The 26577-nt window shown below is 40.2% G+C and overlaps 1 protein-coding gene across 4 annotated transcripts in view; it reads right to left on the bottom strand.

Moving 5' to 3' along the window:
• The window catches only part of RBMS1 (RNA binding motif single stranded interacting protein 1), a 146382-nt gene that overhangs the window by 63404 nt on the left and 56401 nt on the right, over positions 1-26577 (bottom strand). For all 4 annotated transcript variants that reach the window (XM_065840686.2, XM_065840684.2, XM_065840687.2 and 1 more), the window contains exon 2: positions 1305-1480. In XM_065840686.2, the coding sequence (XP_065696758.1) occupies positions 1305-1480 (176 nt within the window). The remainder of the gene's footprint in view (positions 1-1304; positions 1481-26577) is intronic.

Raw genomic sequence — 26577 nt, forward strand, 5'->3', positions numbered from 1 at the left:
TATCAATGAATCTTTGCACAGATTGATAATCTGTCATTTTTTCTGTAAAGCACATGGATTTCATTTGTTGTTGGGAAAATGATCAAATGGAAATTTTTTTCTCTAAAGACTTGAGAGCAGGTTGTTTTTATTATACCATTAGTATGACTGATATGTGACTGCTATCCTGAAAGTTCAAGTTTTGCTTAAAAAAGAAAAAAGAAAAATCTCTATAAATCAGGTATCAGATTTTTTGTAATATTCGAAAACTAAGGCATCTCAAATAAGGTGGGATCCAAGAATTACAGGTTTTCCTAGCTATTTTGTTAACTTGTGTTGTGATCTTTGATATATATTTTTGTGTACTCCTAGTTTGTTATCTGCTAAATTGAACATAAAACTACCTTGAGAATTTCAGATGGTAGTGTTATATATAAATCTTAATGATCTCCACACATTTAAGAAAGATTTGTGTGCATTCCTACCGGTAGTATTGAAAATTTAGCTAAGTACTTTCAATTTCAAAACAATCCAGGAAATGCACTAAGAATTTTGGAAGTATTAAGGGTTTTTAAAATTCAGTAAAACGTTTAAGGAAGGTGATTTTAAACAGTGTATAAACAACATCGTGGCAGAGTCTCTTGACATCTGACCCACATTTCAAAGTAACTAAAAGGCATGCACTGCCGTAAAAATTAAGTAACAAAACCAAAAACTCACACAAGCAAAAAAAAACCCTCATGTTAACAATACTGCATGAAAACCCCCTGCTAAGCCAAGTCTACCTAGAACTCCAGCCACTAGAGAGGATTCTTACGTGCACTGACTATTTCTAATCATAAATATAGTTGTGCAGTCAACATAAAGTAGCCTGAAACTAGCATAAGCATTCAAATGCACACCGTAATTTACAGTGATACGGAACAATTACTTGAGGAGTTTGCATCAACAGATTATCTTAGTAGTGAACAGAGGACCCTCTGTTGCAGGTTCTTAATAGCAAGTTTCATATTCAGGTGTTAATTTTCATTTATCTGTGATTTCAAAAGCACCAGGCAGCAGTACAAGTGATTATAGTTTACACTAAAGCAATAGGTTGTTTCTGTTCACCACTATATTTTGACTTTTCTTCGCTTCTTCAAAGTGCCAAATACATTCTTTTCCTTCTGGTTGCTAAGGAAGTTGAAACTTTATCGTACTACAGCACAAGGATTTTTATTTACAAATCTGTTCTTCTTCCCTCATAATCCAAATGCTCATTTTGTATACCTACTATAAGCTTTTAAGGTATGACATAATAATATATATTGAAGCATAGTACTTACGGTTGGCATAATTTTACCAGGTCCTGATCAGTGGTGTTTGGAGGCAGTGCTCTGATGTAAAGGTTTGTTTTACTTAATTGATCCCATCCTGAGTTGCTGCTGCTACTACTGTTGTTATTACTGCTGGTGGTGCTGGGACTAGGAGGAGCCATTGGGTGGGCTGGTACAATGGACTGCTGCAAAGGAAAAAGCACGTTAGAGGAAACCAGAGATCGCAATCACAGCATGCACATTAGCTCAGTCTACAGGAGCCTGTTTACCATTTGGAGCACTGTGTTAAATCTGTACGTAATTACTCATGTACTTTAAATACACCTGCTTTCACACCCCGTTCGGGACAGGATTCACAGGCCCATTCTAATACACCCAACCACCATCTGAAGCACACTCAATGCATGACACAGGCTCAAATTATATATAACTTCTGCTGAATATTACTCATAGGATTTTATCACTCTTCATTGTGGCATCTGGTATGAAAACGAAATAAGAGATATTGTTGTTCTAGGTTTCAGCAAGGATAAACTAAGTTTACATCACTATGAATATTCCACATGTCAAATGAATTATTCTGGCAGACATGAAGGTTACGCTATTTCCTTAATCTATCCAGAAACATAATTATAATTAGAAGCCTCTTTTGCATCTTTTCTGGCTTTTAGCACTTCACACAATAATGCTTTTATTTTTTTTAATATAGAAGGGGAGCACAGACAGCTTAAGGACTAGACTTTACATTAACTGTGTGCCTTGGCAGAATTGTCGTACTGCCACTGATCCCTGTATTTGTGAATTATTTTAAGAGTCTCAAGAAAAAGATTCTGTATGATGGCAAAAAATTCAAAAGGATGTAAGCACATAAGCACTTCTACCTAGTCCTGAAGGTATCTAATGCTATTGTTCTTAAAATCAGACCCTAACGGAACATAAAAAGGTTACAGAGAAAATCTGCAGAAGAGCAGCCTTAACGATTTGCATTAACAACACTATATCAGCACGTGGTACAGAAAGGATTATAGCCAGCTCTCCGGTGTTGTAAAAGAGGAATACTTTAACAAATTTACTAGAGAGCTAAAGTTACCAGTAGAAGTCTTGTGACTACAAGGTTTTCACTGATAGAAAGAACTGGCTGCACACGGTGGTTCCTTTCCTGCAAAACCCTGAGCCCCTGCAGCTCGAGAAGTTCCACGGGAAGAACCGCCTTGTGAGCCGCAGAGGAAAGGAGCAGTGGGGGAGAAAAATAAAGTGGAATATAAAGTAGATGTCAGTGTAGACTCACTTGTTCCCATCCCGGTGCCGCCCTCATCTTTGGACTCGTACTAGGGCAGCCACAGCCCGAACCAAAAAATTATCTTCCCTGATCTGGTTCACCATATGTGGTTTTGTGCTACGCAAAAGCTTTGGCTGTCACAAGGCAGGGAGCAGGAATGTGCGGGCAAAAAGGAGGGGATTATAGCTTACCTCAGTTTAAAGCATCCATGAAACTACAGCCTTACTAAATAAGAAAAGTGAAACTATTTTGGAGATAACCTCGGGAAATTGGAATGAATTGTGAGTGGGAAAAAGTAAAAAGGCATGTCTTATATCAGATACTTCATGATAACTACGTGTTGCCTTTTTGTTTCCCTATGAAAGTTTTGAAATCTTCCAGTTTGGCATATTGCAAAGTTTATTATGCAGCAATAACAGCCAGGAACAGCAAACTGAAACACTCGCTATAAAATCAACATAGATATGTAGAAACATTGAAGTGAGCTGAAAATGACCAAAAAAAAAAAAACCCACCACAAACCACCAAGCACATACTCCTGATCATTTCAAATTTCAAACCTGATTATCAATTTATCATTGCCATAGAGCTGGGGCTTTTGTTTGTTTTTAAATAAAGATTTTTAGAAACATCAAATCTCTTCCCCAAGATTTATACTCTGAGTTGAAACGCTGATCTAGAATTTCTTCCAGCTATTATTTAAAATGGGAAAAAGATTAAAGCCTCCCTCCAAGTTTGTAATGGAAACATTGACGGATTTTAACTATAGCAGTGCAAGTTGGGCTGTCGAATCATTCTGCTTCCAGTAACGCCAGGCAATTACTTTTAGGTTACAAGCCATGTAGAATGACAGAGCAACTAGTTTCAAAACATTTTCATAACAAACTGAACAAACTTAGTCTGGCATGGTGCTGCTCTTCCATAAGCCTTCAGCGGAGTTCTCAAAGTGCACACAGTGATCACATGCACAACTGCTTTGTTCAAAGCTTCAAAACACGGGCTTCTCTCGTGCATGTACGCACAGCTGCCACGAAAGTCAACGTACACATACCAATCCTCATCTTAACTGGTAATTACTATCAGAGACTAAGAGCCTCCATTCTGTTCTTCAGTATTTATGGTTTGATTTTGTCTTTACTTCTTACAATGTTTTTCCCTTAAAATCTTTGTTTTTCAATGTTATGAAAAACTGCAGTTTTATAAAATCTTGCCACCAGCTAGTCAAACGCAAGAGAAGAAAATGACTCTGTGTGTGTGCGTAGGCATTGCAGGAATCCTAACTCTGTCTTCCTGTAAAATATAAACACTCCATTCTGAGAAATCTAAACTTTCATTTAAACATGAAGATGCTCTAGTGCTAGTGGTCACATCCAAATATGATGGGAATGTAAATGTGATTACAGTTGTCTTCCTAAGTTTACAGACAGAAGGTTTTCCACTGCTTTCACAGAAACTCATACCTTTACCAGCCCTAAAAGCTTTACAAAATACAGATGCTTGCGCATACTGCAGCACTCAAACCCTGCAACCCAGTGACATGCAGACAACAATTACAGGACCAGTGATATCCTAAAACCATAGGGCTTAAACACATTTTTTACATTAAAACTTAATTTTAAAATCTGAGTCACTCTTTCCACTCTGTTCCTCATCAACAACTACTTGTAAAAATGAAAAGATAGAGGTCCCTCTTTTGTCCAAAGAGTCTCTTCTTTTCCCGTGGCAGCTGCTGCAACGCTGGCCGGTGGCACGGAGCCTCGCTGCTGCAGCTCCGCTGGCAGAGCCTCCTACGCCCACAGCGCTTGCCAAGAGAAGAGTTTTCTGCTGGCGGAGTTGCATCACCTCCCTAAACAACATAAGCTAAGATGATAAAAGCTCTCTTCTGCTGGCATAGCTGCATCCACACCTGGGGTTTTGCCAACGTGTCGATGTCAGCGAGGATGTATGACTTTTTTCCACACCCCTGGCTGATACAGTGCTCGCTGGCAAGACGTTCTGCAGCACAGACCTGGCCAAAGTTTGGGATTGTTTGTTTAGAAACAGCTTTCATGAACATCAACTGAAAGCTTTTTATAAAGCCTGAAACTGAATTTGATAAGTTTTGTGTTACAAACTGTAGTCTCTGATGCAAATTCGTATCAAAAGTTGTCCTTAAGATTTTATCATATGGACTTCACAACAGTTCGCAATAATGCAACATAACATAAAACCACGTTCATCATTTTTGCTCTTCAATCATCTGAAATTAAAACACTGGACACAAGCAGAACAGGAATAAATCTAAGTAACAGACCATTATTTCTTGTGATAATATTCCTGTTCACAATAAATATAATTTTCACACTGGTTTGCCATTTCCTCCTTAGTCTTCACTCCCAAAAGTAATTAGCGATCATTCTTTCTCCACAGCAGTTTCCTTCCTGTCCTTTTCAACAAACATCTAAGCAAAAAAGGCCACCGACAGAATCATCATCGTCTATGCTGTATGATCACCCCATCCCACCCTGGAGCCACCTGTGAGGCACTCCCAACACCCCGGCCTGACCCCTCAGGGACCTTCCCTCCAGCCCCCACCGCCTGAGCACAGCAGTGGGAAAACCACGGCTCCTCAACAGGAAAAGCTCAGTGACAGAACAGGCCCCATGGAAGGCCTTAAACCAAGAAAAGCTGCCTGCATTTTCTTCTTGATATAAAATCCCAAAAATGGGATCAATCACAAGTATTGAAAATCAACTGGAGAACATATTCATCTTTGTATGAACAATTCCTGTCTGTCTTATAAACTATTCTATGATTAAGAACTGGAAATGAGTCAGAGCAGGATTTTGCCTGCCAAGGAGAAGAATCTCTTCACTGTCAACAGGAAAAACACACACAAAAAGCCCAACCAAAAGAAAACGGGACAACCCTGAAAAATTCCTCTGACCAAGGAACTGAGAGATACCAATCCTTGCTGCCTTCAGACTGCAAAAGTCCAAGGAACGTCCAAGAAGCAAAAAATAACTTGGATAACGATTAGCCCAAAACAGACCATGAATACTATGGTAGCGATCCATTTAAGTCTCTAACCTCATGTTATAAAAGCATGTCTGTGAAGTTATACAACACGCCAGCATTTAATTGAGTTCCTTCGCTCAGCTAAAATTCCTAATGGGAAAAAATATTGTGATTTTTAATAACAGAGTTCTCACATATCTACTCTATATTCAAACCATACATTGCAGCATATTTTATCTGATTTAGCCTGAACTGCTACTTGGATCATCTCATACTTTCAAAATCTTGTCACTTGTGTTTGCCTGGCTTCGTTCAGGTGATTAAGCTTCAAGTACCTGCTTACCCCACCTCCCTTTGCCCAACCCTCTTGATTTCACTAAACAGCATTTCAAAACAGCACCTTCGGTAAATGCCACTATATAAATATGACCATATATTTTTGTGGATGTGTGCAACAGTGATAAAAAGTATTAAGTTACATGAATCTGGAAAGTTTCTGGATTAAATTGGGGGTTGATTTTTTATTCATTTATTTTTTAATCAACTTAACACAGAGCTTTGTGTGTACAGTGAAAGCTAGGGCTCAGGAAACTTTGACTACGCCACATCTAGTGAAAGAAGGCACACACTTAGTGTACAACTCAGGGAACAGGAGGTTGTTTGGAATAAAATCATGTCCTTAACAGAAAGAACTCCAAATGTCTGACAGAAATGACTGTTCACTGATGAAGACAGTTGCTTTATCACCTTCCTTTAGATAAGGAATCATTAAACTATCATTTAGTCTAAGCCTGCAAACTGATGGCTGTAGTGGGGATGCCATTTTGAGTGTCCTGCACTATTCTATTTCATGGTTTCTGTCATCACGTTTGCAATGTTATGGCAAGAAAATCTGAATTTCTGGAGGCCTCTCCACATCCAGTTCTCAGTGGACATGAGTCAACCAGTAGAAACTGAAAGATCTGCTGCTGTTGTATTCACATCTCCTGCCTCAGGGTAGGTTCTCCAGCTGTTGTTCTTCAGTCTGTCAGCACTTGTCACAAGACGTTTCGGCAAGTCAGCTGCTTTCTAAGCATTTTCAGTATAACACACATAAAATGTAGAGAATCTCAGAAGCTGGGTCCTCTAGACTTTTGCTGAAAACCTTGTCAGGATTGGAAAACCCTGCGAGCTGCACCATTTCCTTCAATAAAACCACTGACCTTACATTTTCTTTGTGCAGGTCAAGAACACGGTGTTACAGCGATGCTCTAAGAGTCAACATGACTACACCAGCAAGGGCTGGTTTACTGCTCAAGGCTGAGGCCACAGATACCGTGTCTTGTGATCACACACAGCTATCTGCACACCCAGGATCCAAGCCTCCATCTTCCTTTAGACAGTAAAGACTGGTGTTGGTGCTCCAGCCAGATGGAGTAGAAAAAACTAAGAGCTGGGAAGATGCCGGACCCCGTGGGTGGAGGCTGGCATCAAGCACAGACTCTCCCCTGTTACGAAATATCCCAGACAGGCCAGGAGCACCTGGAGACCCAGCCCTGGGTTTCTCCCAAAAAGCTGTCTAAACCTTCCATTATCTTGGCATGGAAAAACTATGACCAAAATACTACAGCTGCCGTTGCGATAATGATGGACTGCGATAAACAGCTTGAGAATCAAGTACTCAAAAAAAAAAAAAAAAAAGAAAAGCCTTTCAGCTTTAATTTAATTCTTTAACTCCTAAGTTTTAAGAGGAGCTTTGCAAGATAAAAATAAAGGGTTATGCCCTTTTTCTTGCCTGCATGTTATAGCCAAGTCCATGCTATTGCAAAGTCTTATGAAAACTATTTTCCTAAACAGAGCTGACAGTCTTCGCCGCATTAAAGTGACATAAAAGGAAACAAAAACATAGATGGATATAATCACATATCTAAGAAAGTAAAAAACCAAAAGTTATTTTCACTTTGACTTTTTTTTTATGACGTCTATTGTGTTTTAACTAACTTGAACCATCTTGCCAGCAAGAGCAAGAAACATTTGCAGTAAAATCCAGGAAAACAGTAAATACACCTTTTTTCCGAGCCATTTAAGAATCCCTCCCTTGGAATACGGAAATGCAGGAGCGAGTAGGTGTTTTTCTCAGCTTCCTTTTTAAAAGATCTTCATGAAGAGTAGCTCTATCAGCAATGAAACAAGACAAAAGTCTAGTATAAACTCTTAGTCACAGCTCAGATGCTAACAATTTTACCCTGAGAGTATTCTGATTATAACCCAGGCGCTCTCTCCACTGACTGCTATTTTGCTTCCTCTTCCTCAGGATGGTGAGGACAAACGACCCTTCACAGCAACATAGCAGGACTAAACTTGTACTCACCGGAAAGTAACTAACAACAGAAAGTACAGAGGTAAACCATTTCAGCTTGTTACAAAACGTCACGTTCCCATAGTTTTACAGGAGATGGAACCAATATTGTTTAAATTATACATATTAAAGCTTAATGCAGCAGCGACCTTCTGCTAATAATAAAACAAAGCTCCAAATCTATTATTTCCTTTTTATAAGGACACTTGAAAAAGTATGAGCATAATCCTGGCGACATTGCTGATGCTACTGAACCATTTTTTCTTCAAGAAAAGGGCAGGACAGACTGCAAACCAAAGCAAGCAATAGATGCAGGAAGCTCCTCCTGGTTCAGGTAGCTTTTCTGAAGTCTCACTGATAATGAAAAAGCTTCAGAGTTCCCAGGAGCTCACCTGCTCCATTGACTTTATCCCATTGTCAGGGATTTTTAAGTGATCCACTGACGGACTTTTCCAGTCCAAAGACAAAAGGTGCTGGACACATGAAATTAGCCATACCACAGCACAAGAGGTATGACAATGTAGATGGGAGTGCTGAACTGATCTGTGCCGTCTTCCTTTGCAGATGCTGTCAACCTTTCTGCCTGATCATCATGAATCACAGCATCCTCTGCCCTCTCAGTTTTATACCTGGATTCCCTGAATAATCGCCTGAAACAACACATTGGTATCATGCCCTAGCTATGACAGAATTACAGACACATCAAAAACAAAATATTTGAGTTTTAGTTTCTTACACTTGAACAGGCTGCAGCAATCCGATGGCTAGTCTACACTACGAGAATATAAAAAGAAAGTCAGGACTCTGAAGTAACTGAAGAAAGAGAGCTTAGTATTAAGATCTACCGGACAAAAAAGCATGTACATGTTTTTGTGGTTAGACATTCATTGAGCAATAGACACCAAGTAAGTCACTGCCAACTTCCTTCTTGACTCTGGTAAACACACTGTCCTATTTCCTTCAGTGAAACCAGTCAAGCTCAAGATCCAGAGAGAAAATGGTACTCAATTCCCAGGCCATGTTAAAGATTTTGTTCCAGCCTGAGGATTCAATTTCCAATCAGAAGAAAACACATCCATTTTGAGAGGGGCTTAACTCACACGCTAATGTGCTTATGCAAGCCTCTGAAAGGTAACAAGTCCATCACATGACAGCAAATACAAATAAAAATAATTCCTCCCTTGCATTACACATCTGCTGGTACACAATAATAGCGGGGTATAAAATCTTACAATGTTATTCGCAACAGGAAACATCCAAGATATCACTGGTAGGAGAAATGCTTCAGCTGAAGCAGCAGTTAACTTGGAACTCCTGTGTCATACAGTAGGTAAGACCAGACCAGGGATGGTCACATCAGAGCTGGCAAATCACATACAACTCAGAAACACTTCAATGACAGCTCTAAAGACACTACTTAAAAGACTCCAAGTCAAAAAAATGACTTAATAACCTTTTTATGTCTCAGGTTGTGTGATGGGAGAGGGGCCACACTGGGTCACATGCGAGCAGGAAGGTCCCATATAGTGGCATGAGCCATATTTCCAGTGGAATCCATGAAATGCCATAGATAAGCACATGGAGGGTTTCTTAGAGCACTGAAGGCAGCAGCTATGAGGTTTAATGGGAAAAAATGCAGAAACGCAGCATTTGCATATGCCTCTCAGATACGTGACTATTTTGGTGCTCAAACCATTAAGAGGTTCAGAGATCCCTAAACTAGACCATAATGGTTTCCTCTCACTGTATACAGGACTCTGTTTAAGCAATCATTAAACAGGAAACTCCTACTCACTAACACATTTAAAAACTCTCCAGGTGTCAGCCCAAAGCAGATGAAAAATCCAAGAAAAGAACAAGTTTTCAGTCAATTGTTCTGCTTCATGAAAGTTGTTGAATGCCCAGGACATGAAAAAAACCATCCAGCCAAACTGCAGGTGGCACACAGAGAACTACAATGTATAGTTTCATTTCTCTGTCAGTCATCGAGCATCTTGTAATTTTTTAAAATTCATTTTATTTTGTAAGGAGAAGAGGAAGATGCAGGGAACTTCACAGTCATCAGCCCAACTTCAATTCCTGGGAATGTTCTGGAACAAATTATTGAACAATCAGCTTACAAGAATCTAGAAGATAACAAAAGGACAATAAAAGCAAACAGCAACAGATCACATCAAAATAACCTTGTTTTCTTCACTGCCAGTGCAACCAGTTTAGCGCGTAAGGCAGAAGCAATAAATATCTAGAGATCTTGACTGCGACTTCTGACACTGTCCCACATCATATTCTCATCAGCAAAATAAAGAAATATTGCCTGGATCAGAGGTTCCCTTTGTCAGGCACTCTGTAGCAGTAAGCGAGGTGCAGACTGGAGCAGAGCACAAGCTCTGAGCTACTTCATAAACTCCTGAGCTTCTCAGTGTGTGCAGTCACCAGAGGGCAGGAAGCAGAGCAAACGGCATCATCCATCCTACTACTTCCTCCTCTTCCCTAGTCCTCAAATTCATGGTGCTTCACAAGCTTTTTGTTTAAGGACTGATTAATGAGTGAAGTTACGCTAAACAAAACCGAGGATCGGAAAGCAGACCTCAAAGTAGAAAATGCTGTTGGTTAGGACAATACAAAGTTCCTATCTTTTTTTTTTTAGAAGGAAAAATTAAAAACAATCAGACATCTCCCATGATTAAAAATGCAAAGGAAACAGGGCAATTATTTGTATTATTCATGGAATTTGGAAAAATGTGTGCTGAGATCTGAAAATAAATAATATGTATTATCCTCTCATTGAATTTATAGTGTAATGGCAAAAAGTAACACACCAAAAGAAGCAGCACCAGGTGGGTCTTAAATATATGGAAAATGAGAGATCTGGATTTATTCTGGGAATTTTTTGGCTTCCTTCTAGGAAAATAAGAGACAGCAGGTAACCATTTCTGTGAGTGAATCCTGCAAAACTAAGCTCCAACAGTGAGACTTTCCCGCATCACACAAGACAGTTACTTTTGTTCAGAGAACAGACTCTTCTGTTAGAAGAATGCAGATCTCCAGCTCAACTGCTATTTTGTTCACCTTTTTTGTCATTACTTGTTGTGAAGTCTTGCCTCCAGTGTCAACAAATGAGACCACAGACAATATTCAATGGGACTGAATACTTACGGTTTTCAAGTATTTCTATTTATTATACGTCTAAAATGCATATTTTTATGGGAGTAGGCAATTAAGTTTTATTTTCATAAAGTAGCAAATATGCAACATTCACATGGCCATCCTCTTTCCTCAACAATTAAGGATGTCATCCATCACTGTATTTTGGTACTTACTCCAGCTAGGTCTATATATTTCATAAAGCTGTTGTTGATGAGTCTACGTACCACATTAAAAAATGGCACAGTAGACACACAGATCCTCACCACAGCTTATTCAGAGACCTGCTGGAGTATCTGTATCAAAAAGACTGACAGTACAGTAAAAAACAGTATGTTGGGCCAACCTTTAGTTCTTTAAAATAATAGAGAAGGAAAGGTTTTATTTTCAAAAGCTAAAAACTCTGCAGAAATGTTTCTGAAGTATTATTTACGGTTCTTCCACATTGCATTAGACTTAAGATTTCTGATAAGCTCTTGCAAGTATTGTCCCTTATTTTAAAAGTGTCACAGGTTTCACAAAGCACATATGAAAACTCTGCAGTTCTTTATTTCAGCTTTTCCTTGAAATTATTTTTATAGGGTTTCTTTTTTATTTTTTGCTATTATTTTCCCAATTCTTGTTTTGTCCCTCCAAACTACAATTTCATCTCTCTGCTCATCTGGCTATTCTATCCACCTTCCCTCCATAGACAGCAATTATAGGATAGAAACGGCACCACATTGAAGATGCATGTCGAAAGAAGCATCTGCTTTTTTGGCAAACTCCACACTGTTGGTGGCATTGGAATTATTGCTATACTGTTTGTCACAGGGTTAGACCACAGATGGCTCTTTTGGCTGACACAGGATCTGCTATGTCATTTTCTGTTTATTCAAGTTAAAAAATAAATTGAAGAACTTGTGCCCAACCATGTACAAGGGAGTTAATTCCTATCAAAATCTCTTTGTCTACAATTGCTGGTTCCTTATGGGCAGTGTGCTCTGTTGTTACTGTGCATCCCTGCATTCTGTTTTGAAAAGAATGTATGTTCTTTTTTGGCAAGGCCATCCAGTATTTTATAGGTAGTCCAATGCAATATATCACAGATTATTCCAGCTTCCCCTGATGTATTCTTTGACAATATAGATGGGACAGTGCAGGCAGTTGGCTGTGGCCCTTTCTTCTACACTCCTAAATCTTAATCTTTCCCTGACAGACTACACCCACTCCACTGCAGCCAGCATCTCCAGCTGCAGGAAATGTGGCATGTCAGAAAAACCCTGCAGAAAAAGAAGCTAGTTTTGCAAGACTGAATCATCAAGACTGAACCCAGATGACTCCACGAACAGGCTCTTGAGCTGCACAACTTATAAAGTAGACATCCGTTTAAATATTTTATCTTTCCTACTCAGTTTGCAAATGTTCTTCCTTTTCTAATTATCCAATGCATTTCTGTGTCTCCAGGCCTAACTAATATAGCAGTGTGCTGGTTTGACTGAAAACAAGTTAGTGTTCTACATGCAGTTAGAAACCATTTTTTCATAGCTAGCACAGTCATTGTTTAGATTTAATTTGAGAAAAAGAAGGTAGAACCCCAGGACAGAGTTAATGTTTTCAACTGCTCTGGTCTGAGAGCCAAGGACATTCTAAGTACTCTGCCCACAGGTGTGAGGAAGCCAGTAAGGAGGGCATGGAAGGGGCAGAGCTTGACTGACATAGAATCATAGAATGTCCTGAGTTGGAAGGGGCATCCAGACTGATCAATAAGAATATTCCATGCCATTAGCATCATGCTTTATATTTAAGGAGAGTCAGGATCTTTCAGCTAAGTTCTTTTCCTCATTTGGTCTGAGCCAGGACAGAGACCTGTTGGGGGAATTCTGTTCAGGACTTTCATTAGTTTAGCTTTTTGCCATCCTGCCGTTTTGCAGAGACCTCTAGGCCTTTCTGCCTTTTTCCTCTTTTCTCACCACAGTCGGCTGTTGGGACCAGGTGCTGTTTCCTGGGAGTGGCTGCTCAGTGCTGACAGAGTTCATGAGGAATTGCATTATCTTTTATTTTACATTCTATTTCTATTTTATATGTATATATTTACTAGCCGTGTATTAGCGTTTCATTATTGTACTAAACTCTGTTTATCTCAGTCCAAGTTTCTCCCCTATTTGAGGGGTAAGGAGGGGGGTGAGTGAGCAGCTATTGTGGTTGCTCAGGTTAACACACACACACACACATATATATATATGGTCTGACACTGAGCTTGCAATTCATTATGGTAGGGTGACCACACTTTCATATACATGATTCTCCACCATGACAAAAGCACAAAACTAAACAGAAGCAGCCAAATATCATTAAATTAGCAATGTGGTCATTTTCAGAACAATATCAGTAGTAACTTCTTAAATCATCAGACTCATTAGGTAAGGAGTTGTCAGTTTTCTGCACTTGCACACATCGGCCTAGTGCATAGAATCACAGAATAATTTGGGTCGGAAGGGATCTTAAAGATCATCTGGTTCAACTCCCCTGCCATGGGCAGGGACACCTTCCTGCTCAAAGCCCCATCCAGCCTGGCCTTGAATGCTCCCAGGGATGGGGCATTCACAACTTCTCTGAGTAGCCTGTTCCACTATCTCACCACCTTCATGGTGAAGAATTTCTTCCTTGTATATAGTTTAAATCTACCTCTTTCAGTTTAAAGCCATTATCCCTTGCCCTGTAACCACCTGCCCTTGTAAAAAGTCCCTTTCCAGATTTCTTGTAGGCCCCATTTAAGTACTGGAAGGCTGTTATAAGGGCTCCCAAGAGCCTTCTCCAGGCTAACCAACCCCAACTCTCTCATCCTCTCTTCATAGGAGAGTTGCTCCAGCCCTCTGATCATCTTCACAGCCCTCCTCTGGACTCACTCTAACAGGTCCGTGTCTATGCTAGCGGTCCCAGAGCAGGATGCAGTACTCCGGGTGGAGGGGTCTCACAAGAGCAGAGAAGAAGGGGAAAATCACTTCCCTCAACCTGCTGGTCACACTTCTTTTGATGCAGCCCAGGATACTGTTGGCTTTCCAGGCTGCAAGCACACATTGGTGGATCATTTTAAGCTTCTCATCAACAAACACACTCAAGTCCTTCACCACAGGGCTGCTCTCAATCCATTATCTACCCAGACTGTACTTGTACTTGGGATTACCCCAACCCACATGCAGGACCTTGCATTTGGCCGTGTTGAATTTCATAAGGTTCACACAGGCCCACCTCTCCAGCATGTCAAGGTCCCTCTGGATGGCACCCCTTCCATCCAGTCCATCAACTGCACATCTTTGTGTTGTCAGCAAACTTGCCAAGGGTGCATTCAGTCCCACTGTCTGTGTTGCAGACAAAGATGTTGAACAGCACCAGTCCCAATACAGACCTCTGAGGAACGCCACTCATCATTGGTCTCCACTTGGATATCGAGCTGTTGAACACAACTTTTTGAATGCAACATTTTTTCAGAGGGTGGTGAAGCACCGGAACAGGCTCCCCAGGGAGGCAGTCATGGCGCCAAGCCTGACAATACTAAAGAAGAATTTGGACAACACCCTCAGACATACTGGGTGAATTTTGGGGTTGTCCTATGCAGGGATAGTAGTTGAACTCTATGATCCTTGTGGGTCCTTTCTAACTCATGACATGCTATGATTCTATGATCTAGCCAATTCCTTATCTACCGAGTGGTCCATCCGTGGAACCTGTGTCTCTCCAATTAGCCTGTAGTTCTTGGGTCTTCCTTTTTTTCCCATTTTAAAAATGAGGGTTATGTTTCCTCTTCTCCAGTCAGTGGGAACTTCACCGAACCGCCACAGTTTCTCAAATATGATGGATAGTGGTTTAGCAACCTCATCTGCCATTCCCTCAGGACCCACAGATGCATCTCATCAGGTCCCAGGGACTTGTGCACCTTTGGATTCCTTAGATAGCCTCAAACCCAATCTTCTCCTACAGTGAGTGGTTCTTGATTTCCCCAGTCCTTGCCTATGCCTTCTGTGACTTGAGCAGTGTGGCTGGAGCACTTGCCAGTGAAAACGGAGGCAAAGAAGTCATTGAGTACCTCAGCCTCTCCATATCCTAAGTAACCAGGTCTCCCATTTCCTTCCAGAGATAGCCCGCATTTTAGTCTGGTTTTTATTACTGATGTACCTATAGATGATTTTCTTGTTGCCCTTGATGTCCCTGGCCAGATTTAACTCTACCAGGGCTCTAGCTTTCCTAACCTGATCACTGCTTGTTCGGACAATTTATCTGTATTCTTCCCAGCTTACCTGCTCCACCATAGCACCTCTTCTCATTGGCTTCTCTATCACTTGGAGATGGAAACTATTATCAACGCATTCCAGGAACCTCCCGGATTGCTTATGCTCTGCTTATGCTCCAACAGATATCGGGGTGGCTCAATTTCCCCACGAGGACCAGGGCTTGTGAACACAAGGCTGCTCCTATCTGTCTACTGGCAGTCTTAGCTGTTTGGTCTTCCTTGCTGGGTGCCCTGTAGCAGACCCCCACTATAACGTCACCTGTCCCTGCCCTCCCTTTAATCCTGACCCATAAACTCTCTGTCATCTCCTCATCCATCCCCAGACAGAGCTCCATGCACTCCAGCTGGCCATTGACACAGACAGCAACACCTGCTCCTCGTTTCCTCTGCCTGTCCTTCCTAAAGAGCCTGTATCCTTCCATTCCAACACTCCAGACAAAGGAGCCATCCCACCACGTCTCCATGATGCCAATAAGCTCACAGCCCTGCAAGCATCTGCACATCTCTCACTCCTCTTGTTTATTCCCCATGCTACCTGTGTTTCCATAGAAGCATTTAAGTTGGGTCTCAAATGAAGCTGGCTTACTGGCTGGAGTGGCTGGGATTCCTTTGTCTTGCTCTTCAGGTGCTCTCCTACTGTCCTGTTATCCTTCTTCAGGTTCTGGGCACCTACTGCTGGCACTAGCATTGAACCGGTAGGAGTGGGATAGATTGAAGTCCCTCTACCCCAGCAACTTCAGTTTAAAGCTCTCTCAACCAGCGGTTCTGCATTCATTTACACAAGCTGAAAACCTGTCCAGAGTTTTATACATTTCAAAGTTGTATAAAGCTGACAGACCAGAAGACACACGTGTATAACGTTAGCAAAACTTTTCAACATAGGGTTTCTCTGTAGAGTACCGGGGAGCAAAGTCTGCTTGGTTTGTACATGCAACACGTATACCAATTTTCTTTGGATTTTAACAAGACCATATGTAGCATGAACGAGACTGCAAATGAAATTCCCAAAGTCTTCTAAATTACTCTTGAGACTCTACATGGCTTCTTAAAATAAAACATAGAAGCTCAAACCTCATTAGAAAAGAACTGGAGTTGAACTCCATTGCTTTTAAAACATTTGCCTCTTGCACCGTTTCCCATTCGGGGAGGAGTGTTGCAAACCCGACGCAAACCTCGGTGCCAGGCTTCAGTGTCTGCAGCCTAGGTGTGACACAGCAGGAATACTGACAACAACTTGCATTCATGCAACTATATCAGTGCAGTTACATGCATACTAACAGCTTTAAGTACACTTCATACCCAGCAAAAGTGATTTAAAGCAAGAGCTGAGAAAGCTGTGCGCTGGATGACCTGATGTTACCATCAAGGACAACTGTTTCTAAATTTTTGGTGCCAGTGGATACCAGTCAAATTTGACATTGCTCAGAGATGATCTTGCACGTTACACAGCCACACCAAAGCCAAGCATATCAAACATTTTTGGCCAAATGTTCACTACGGCATATCCAGCATAAATGCCATAAAAGGTCCATTTTCTACAGATGTATGACATAATAGAGTCACACACAGGATACCATCTGTTTTTCAGGAAAAAAAGGGTGGTCTGTCATCCCCAGAATGGTTTACACAGCTTTCTCCTATGTAGCACACAGAGTTTTACCTGTGCACAGGCACCAACAGGGCAAATTACAATCAGTTTAGCATGACGAAAGCAGCTATGTTTAACTCCTGGGAAAGATAGACACAAGAACAGCTCATCCAGCCAATGAACTGTTCAGATACCAAACAACACTTATCCTGCAGCTGCTGTTACTACAGAAAATGCTGCTAAAGTCGCACAGACAACTTAAGATGGCCCAACTGATCAGCAGACACTAGTAGCAGAAAATGTAGCTAGGTGAGCAGCAAGAAATTATGATTGTTTCTCTGATCTGTTATCACCATCCTGCAAAAGTGAACATGTGTGAATATACACACATAAAGCAGTTATATCTGCGGTCTTTTAGATTTGTGTATCACATCTATTTGAATCTTGAATTAAACTCCAGGTTGTTTGAAGACTGAGGACTGAGACAATATCACGAACTTTCTACTTTTTCCTTCCACAAGCTTTTATGACCTGCTTTCTTTAAACTTTGTGCTACAAAGAATACAAGGAAAATGTTGACAAATTTGGAAAATTTTCTCATGGAAAAGACAAGGAAGGCATAATTCTTGTCTCTAGATGTCCATAAACTACTAACCTGCAACTATAGCTTGGTTTAGCTTCCTAGAAGTTAGATGGAAGCACTTTCTTCTCACATTTCCAGCCAGTACGCCTTTTGCACCTCACAGTGCGCAGTGATTATGCTCTCTGACACCTTTCTCTTTCTCCAGCTAGACAATTTTTACGCACAAGAGCATTTATTATGTTTCTTTAAGGATAGTTTTTTCTGTTACAGTAATACATATATCACTTGTTTCATTACCAGCATATTTGACGGAGAGATCACTTTTCCAGCATTGTTTGGGGGGAACCGAGAGTAGGATACTACAGAACACAATTCTTAGTATACTACGAATACTATTTAATGACATTCAACTTCGATCAAGTGGAGCTTGCTGGCATTTGCTTGGCATGAGCCTCAACAGATCCAGGCTGTTTCTAGCAAAACTGTTCTGTTTCTGCTTTGCTTAATAAAAACCAGTTCAGGCAGCATGTCTACCTCCACGGCCCAGAAAAGTTGACTTTAGAAGTCTGTTTAAAGCACAACGTTGCTGAGCACTGATTTAAGATTATCTCTTTTGAATTTTAACAAATAGGAGCATGATACATTTAATTTAAAAGTAGTAGTAGTTAGGGAATCTAACCAATTAGTAAATCTAATCCTCTTTCTGCAAAGTTATTAAAAATTAATATTTTCCTAAATGCAAGTGATCAAGGATGCATAGATGAGGAGTTCTTTCATACACTCGGGCAATTCACCACAATACTGTGAACACAACAAATGTGGGGACTTGCTGAAACACAGTAAGAAGTTTGCTAAAATCAACATAGCAAAATACAGCACGAGTCTACTTTTATAAAGAGCAGTTTATTTCTCTTTATAAATAAGAAAACCAGTATTCCTTCAGTAGGATGAAATTCTTCAAGTTGTAAAGGTAGGCAAGATTAAAACTGAAGATGCATCCATAAAAACTAGGGCAAGATTTCCAAGGGTAGGTAACTTCTGGTGGAGCTCCCCACAGCAGATGTCTAGTTGCACATTAGAGATGATTTGTTGGTACTAACCTTTGATGGTCTGAACATAGCATCATGTCAACTAAAAACAGCACAGAACGCCGAAATCTTTCAAGCGTTATTGATAGGGTGTCTTAACACAGCAAGTCAACTCCCGATAAAGTTGTGAAGTAGCAACCACACTTTGTGAGAGATCTAGGATGTGCAGACAGGGAAAAGGAAAAGGAAAAGGGTGGTATAAGGAAATCAAAGAGTTTTAACACTGGTGGTTAGATCTGCTGGTCTGATAAGCTGGCTTTGGTGCAGAACCAAATAAAGAAGAAAGATGACTTTGCCAGCCCTGTTGGCAGTTCAGCTTTCAAGCCAACCCTCTCCCTCAGTTTGGCTGAGAAGACCAAAGTGCAACGGAGGCAACTGCTGGTCCTGTGCATCTCAGCTGCATCGGCTCTGCGATCTGGATTGCCCCAGAGCCACAAGTGTGAGAGAAAGGCAGATGTGACAGGGACAAGAATGAGGGAGAGACGTGACCGATGGCAGGCTAAGGATGAACCTGTGGACCCACACACTGAGATGGCAGCTCAAGGAACAGCTTGAGCTGAACTTACTGCCAAAATACACCAGCCTTGCCCCTACAGCTGTTCCTTCCCCGCATCCAGTGTGACCCCACACAAGAGAAAAAAAAAGAAAAAAAAAGTTCAGATTGCTTCTTTTACCATAGCTGCTGACTCACGAAAGTAGTAACAAAATAACATTAGGCTGTCAAAACAATCAGGAATTAAACAAACTTTGGTTTTCCATATACAAAGTAGGACAACTGCAGTAAATACCTGTGGTACCTATGTCTGTAACAAAGATTTACAAGTAAGGCAACAAGCAGCGTGCACAAACCTGCCTGCTAAAACTTTGGTGAAATCCCACATATGTATCACAGGCAGCAATGCTACTCTGGCCTTAGGGTCAGATTTTCCTTACAACCTTAGCTGAAACAAACCCAAGTCAGTCCTTCTTCATTCTTTAAAGGATGATGTTTTAGTAGATGCTTATCACTTACTGGATTCAATGCTTTCAGACTGCTGAAAACATTCTATTTTCTCTTTACAAATGACAATATTTTCCAAAATCCTTTCACATGTACCTCCAAAAAACCTGTGTACTTAGTCTCACTTCCTGTTCTTGAAATCTGAAATTTATATTTGAATAATGCAGACAGACAAGCTATTCTAACTCACTTGTACAATACTCTATTTCCCTTGCATTTTCTCTTCTAATTTGAAACTTCAGTTTTGGTTTGAATCAAGATATAAACTATTTTTTGTTAACTACAGTTTTAACTCATGCACCTAGTTTTTAACTGAGAGATTTTTAATTCTGAGATAAAAGTGGGTTTAAGTGGTTAAGAATGTCATTCAGATATCTGAAACTCAAGCAACGTGGTATGACTTACTCTAAAATTAAAATGTTGGTGACTTCGCAGTGCATGATAATTAATTATTCCTTTTACATCCAGAAACTTAGCTCTGAAGTTAAGTTACAAATATTTAGCAACAGTATGCTGAGCAAATGTAGGATGCTGTTCCTTGGTGCATCTTAAAAGTTAAAGGAAGTAACACTCCAAATAGCTGCTGGGTGAATGTCTGACTGCATAATGAATCATTTTCATAGACACTACTACAGATCATTGTTAATTCTGAAATGAAAAAATACAAGAATTAGATAACACCTAGGAAAGCTTCCAGATGTACTGCTAATACAACACTTTAAATATATGAGGAATTTGACTGCCAAGATTAAGTGGTCCTGGCAGCACAAACAATAGTATAATTCAGACATACGAACAGCTACAGCTCAAAAAAAGTCATGCTTACAGCAGCCACCGATGTATATAGAAGCCTGTGCAGCCATCAAGCCACACTTGAGCACAGCTGGCACCCAGCTGCAGGACCTGGGCGCAAGACTGGCCCTCTCTGACAGGTGACATTTCACTTGAACCACGTCTGGTGCTCTGGATGGTTGGTGACAATGAACACCATGTCAAACACCAGTCAGAAATAAACCTCTTCATTTGGGCACAGAACTCAATTCATCCACAGCTTTATTAGTCACGTTCTGGCCCCTGGTACAAGAACTCAGGTGAGGAATCATACTCCTGAACACACTGGAAAGTTATAAAGGAAAATACTTTTGATAAGTACACAAGTACACTTGGAATTGATAATAACTACAAAACACTGCAGTGAAAGGGAATCTGCCCAGCTAACAGCTAACATTTTAAGATAAATTAACCACTTGGCTCTACCTACTGCACAACTACAGTCCTAAGCAACTGCTTTCAGGTTGTCCTACATTGAGAGCAATTTCAAGGAATTCTATTTTTAATAAGAACATACAGCTCCACTTTTCTTAGCAGCAATCTGACCTTTGCAGGTTATCAATCTGTGCAACCACTGGATGTTCAACACTAATAATCTTGTAAGTCATCATTAGTTTGCTACAACAGTCACAGTAAATTGAAGTTGAAAGACCACATATTGCATTTCCTAAAAGAATAAACCAATTATTTGAATGTATGCATTTTAATTGGATTTTAAAAGTAAAATGCGACAGCAGAATAGTGGAATAAGGACTTCACAGATGAAAGAAAAAAAAAAAAAAGAGTTAATTTAGTAGGAAAGATAAGGCCACAAAACCACTAACGCTACCCAGATAAAAATTCCGCAAAATTCAACCTGCAGAACTTCATGGAGTTATTCCTGTTCTGAGAAATATTTTAATGGCTGAACTCTGCCTTTCTGTACACTAAATTTCTGCTTAGAAACAAAAACAGAAAAACAACATCTACTCCTTTCTAAAACTGGAGTTCTAGACAGTTTTACCAGTCCAGTTTCTTGCCAAAACAAACGCTGCTGCTGTTATTAATCCAGAATATCAATACTAGTATTGACATGAACATTCCCATAAGACTGTAAAGAAAGTACTCACACAGTAAATGACAGGCATAACTTGAACACAAAGCTTTATCATTCTGAATAACCTGCTCTGTCCTCAACTTTAGAAAATGACTTAAATGTATGTAACTATATATATATATATATATATATATACACACACGCATATATAAGATATTTAGTCCTAATTGCTGTAATATCTGACCCACTTCTGGATGTTAGTATATTTCTGTACAAAATCTATGGGAGGTAGGAAACTAGTATTAACAAATACCTTTTGAAGAGCCAAACCTAAACAATCTACCCAAGATTATCCAAAATATTGCTGACAGGACAATTTGAACTTCATGTTACCATCTTAATACCTTCACTGTCCTTGAATAAACTTTACAGATGTGGCTGACCCAGGACTTCTATTATCACCCAAGATACTGATTCAACATAGAACTTACTTTAGGGGAGGAAGGTAGAGATGGAAACCAGCTCTGAAGATTCAGTAATTTCAAAAGAGGGTCACCAGAGAGGTATTACACCAAAAAAGGTCTTTTAATACAAGGATAAAACATGCAGATAGGTTAGATCTTTCATTCTATCATGTTATATATTGGAATACAAAACCATACATCAACAATACTACAACAAGGAAGTTGCAAGTGAAACATTAAAACAGAAAGCGCAAAATGGTCAGAAGCTTCAGAGCAGGGAATTCCCAATAACACATCAGAACATGTAAAGAATGGTTACATGAAAAGCTAAAGTGCCTTTCCTAATGACTAAACCAGTCTCCAGCCCTTTGTGACTTCCCCGAGACCACGACAGTGCACACCTGACAGATCTAAGAACAGTATGTTTGCTGGCAATCTGACACAGTCTGATTCAAAAGTTAGCCTGATTTTGTCACTATAGCAATTAAAATATCAACACAATGCTGAAACAATGAATGACTTGGTTAACCATTTCTATCTTGCATTTAACCTCCATAGGATTGTGGAATATTGAAACTGGGAATGGAAGCAACTCCTAGGGAACTTCAGACAACCAAAAACATACCACTGCATTCTTCTACTGGTGCCATGGTGTGCCCTAAATTTCACTATTACCTTTAACCAACTGAAATTCTACATAGGGAATTGCATCTTGGTATTCTTCATCATAAAAATTACACAAGCTTTCAAACATGCTCTAGAGTTCCTCAGTACTGCAGGATTCTGCCAGTTTTCTCCTTTCAAAAAGGTCCCTAATTCTGGAATACTTGCAGGCATACATGTGCATTGGAAGTATTGTTGCCTTAAGACAATAAACTAATAGCTATCCTTATCTTTTAGTTTTAGCTAAACACTGCAGAAATGCTTTTTCAAAAACCCGGTTTTGGTAAGCACTTCTCACAAGTAGCGTTGTGAGCTACATCTCCTGGAATGCTGAAGAAAAGCCAAGAACGGTTCCTGTTTCAAAGGTTAGTAGCTAAGCAGTTGTATCTAATACCTAACTGAAATGTTTTTCCCAAATCACATAGAAGTATTACTAAATACACACAAGTACTGTCATAATGAGGATCACATAAGGCAAATAGAGTGGATGGAATAATATTAAAGTAATTTAAATACTGTTTGATTCAGCTGAATGTCAGTCTAATATTATACCAAACATAGGATACACCAAATGTTCATCTCAGGTTTCTCACTGGGGAAATTCAAAAGTCTTCTGGTTCTCTGTCTCAATAAGCACTTTTTCATGTCAGTAGTCTCACTGCAGGCAGTGGCACCACCGGGTATGTAAATATGCACTGGCATAAGCAAGAGTCTTAAAATTCAGGACCACACTTTTAGAACTCTTCTTGAACTCATCTGGAGGACAGACCACTAAACACTTCAAAGGATCTCGTCCTGCTGGCAGCTGCTTTCATACCAGACAGAAATCTGTGGGACTGTGCCTGGCTCTGCCGAAGCCCAGGTTGATCTGGTGGGGGTGCTGCCTTCCCGGCCTCGCAGGAGGCACCTTCCTGGCCACGCGATGCGTACTCACATGCCCAGCATACCTGTTCTGTCCCTCCTTCCCACTGCACAGCCGCAGAGGGCCAAGTTAACACAAATTTCTACTGTACATTACTTCTTGTACTTTAAAGAGTTATTTTTCATAATAGATTATTGAAAATCTTAGATAAGTCAATAGCTAAACTAAGCCAGAGCAAACACATGCATGTAGCAATACAAATGGTTTAAAATGGGTCACCATGGCCATACTCAAAGATGGGCACAGCTGCCAGTCACCTGCAGCAGCTCCAATAACAGGGTCTCCCTCACTCCAAAAGTAGCCCCGAGAACAATCTGTTACACAACTGTTTAAAGCTTTATTAGCAAATTATACATGTAGGTAGAAGAGAAATAAAAACATGAGAAGACTTGAAATTAATCCATCATAGCATAAAACGTCTTTTGCAACTAATCAACCATCTCTTGAAGGGCACTCCAAAGTCTGCGCAGGCAGCATCACACCTGGCGAAGCCCTAGAGACATTACTACTTCCAAAGCAGGAAAAAACAACCTATGGTCTCGCGAAAGAAGGCTGAGTGAGAGTCTCACAGACTTAAGAAGTAAGAAGAAACCTCTACCGCTTACCCTCCAAATGTGCTAAAAATAAAAGGAAATATGGAGCCTTAAATCAGTGTCTTCTCTGAACACAACCAGAGGCAACAGGGTTGCACAATAATCAGGCTCCCTGGGAAGGTTGGAGGTTGTCTGCCAGACAGCTGCATGCAAAGTAAAAGAAAATTTCAGGTCCTCTACCACCATTTTGTGTTTTTTTTTTTTTTTCCATTCCTCAGTTTTAAGAATTTTATATTTTTGTTTATGGATTTGTAAACAAGGATCTGCATCTGATTTTACTCTCACCTGCCTGGTGGTTTGAGTGATTTCAGATTGTTGCAGGGGCATGAGCACAACCTAATGATGTTCCTGTGGGTCAGACAAACCCTAAAATGGGATTCTGAATCACCTTGGAGGAGTCAAACATCTACAAACATCGCTTCAGTTTGTCAGAGATAACTGGATACTCCTCCACTGAGCCACAGCAGCCTTCCTGGGAGCTGGAGACACTTCAGGCATGAAAGAAGTGTCCTGCAGGGACAAACAATCCTGAGAAAAGCTCCCAGTAAGACCCAAAGTTGCACCTGAATCCTGGACTTCATTCCCCAAGCACACTAAAAATGGAAGTGCCACGCAAGTACCTCGGCCATCCTAAAGGACTGAATTATAACATCGTTACACTGCAGTAACCAGATGACAATATATAAGCTGTAGTTAACCTAAGGAGTCATGTTTCCACTTCCTTGAAGCGAAGCATCATATGGTAGAGGAGATTCAGATATAAAAGAACAAAAAACAATAGAAGATAAGGAAAGAAATAAATCCCCTTCTCATTGAAGTGGAGAAACAGAAAAAAACAGAGTAAGGTGTGAAAGTACCATTGCCAATGAAAGACACTGTCAAGAAACAGACTCAATAATGAAATAAAAAGTTACATATATTTAGCTGCTGTAAAGAAGTATCTCATTTCACAAACAGGTCAATGTCAGGCTAGACTAAGCCTGATGCTCGCTGTACCTGCTGTTTCTGCTCTTCTTCAACCAAGTAAGCAAGTCAAATCCAAGGTACCAAGTCAAGCGAAGCCTAAACAAGACTCCCCAGGCCAATGCTCTATTTCCTTCCACTGCAAGCTCACCAAGTTCTATAGTTCTACCAACCAGGTAAGTAAAATCAAAACACTCGCTCTATTTGACACAACATTTTTCTAAAGCAGAATGCTTTAAACAAATAAGACACACATCAGTGATTTCCTAAACTACCATGGTCATGCAAACAACACTGCTTTTATGAGGACACGTGAACAAAACCATATTATTATGCATTATACTATTATCTGTTTGTACATATCTCTATCAGCTTTTATTTCGCATAGACTATAGAGCTGATATATCCTCATTCCACACCAAATACAGAAAAAGACATTAAGTGCTGTAACCATGTTTCTGTTTTGAGGAGCTTATAACACTTCAAAATACTTGCTGGATATTTTTAAGCCAGTGCATCTTAGTGCACAGGTTAGGCCCTAAAATTGGTATTAACTTTTATCATTAAAAAAGTCCATTTACATAAACTGTAACAAATCTTACTAAATTTAAACTGCTATAAATAACTAACTTATACTGACATGAACCCAGCTGATCTTGAATCTGCCTAAAGCAATCCCTCACCAGCACTCAACCACTTCAGCTGCAGTTTAAAACTACCTTCTGTGTCAACACACAGCTGCAGCAACACTGTTTTAACTGCAGTGTCTTGAGGGAAACAGAGCTAAACCTGTGCTAATCCCAGTAACCACCCCTACAGCACATGATTTTTTGTTGAAAGGCTTGTTCTTATCTAAGCCATGGTTCCCCCCCCACATTTCTCCTCTATTTGTAACTCATCCCTTCCCTTTCCTGTTGCATCAGGAAGCTACAAATGCAGTGGCTTCTGCAGGGCTGTTATAATTACCACAGGACACGGCAATTATGAAACATATGCAAAATAACTAACAATTACTTCAACAAAGTTTCTGAGAGCATTTAAATGTGGTTCTGTTGGCTTTCTAGAAAACTTCTGACCAACAACCTTCATCCAAGATCAAAACACCTCCATGCACCTCTTCATTAGGACTACAGCTTTCTAAGCCTTCACAGTGTCCCTAAGTAAGCTGGTTTAAAAATAATCTGATGTAGAAACAAAGAAAAACATTCATAATTAGCTGGAAACAGCCGTGAGGGAAAGCCAGTAAAGAGTTCCTATTCTCCACAGACTTCTTTTGTTATATACCATCTCATGTAACAAGCAAAGATCAATTTCAACGATGAATTTAAAGATTTTTAAAATGCAGCCCAAAACAGCTATCATGTCAAACAACCATTATTTTTATTTACATGGTTGCAGCACTGTGTGGATGTTTTAGGAGCCATCTCAAGCTCTCAGGAAAGGATTTTCCCCTCCCTTCCTTCCTTCCCCTCTCCTCCCTGCCAGCAATCCTAGTTTAAAGGACCTAACCCTTCTGAAATGTG

This window comes from Patagioenas fasciata, chromosome 7, assembly GCF_037038585.1.
Source record: "Patagioenas fasciata isolate bPatFas1 chromosome 7, bPatFas1.hap1, whole genome shotgun sequence".
NCBI lineage: Eukaryota > Metazoa > Chordata > Aves > Columbiformes > Columbidae > Patagioenas > Patagioenas fasciata.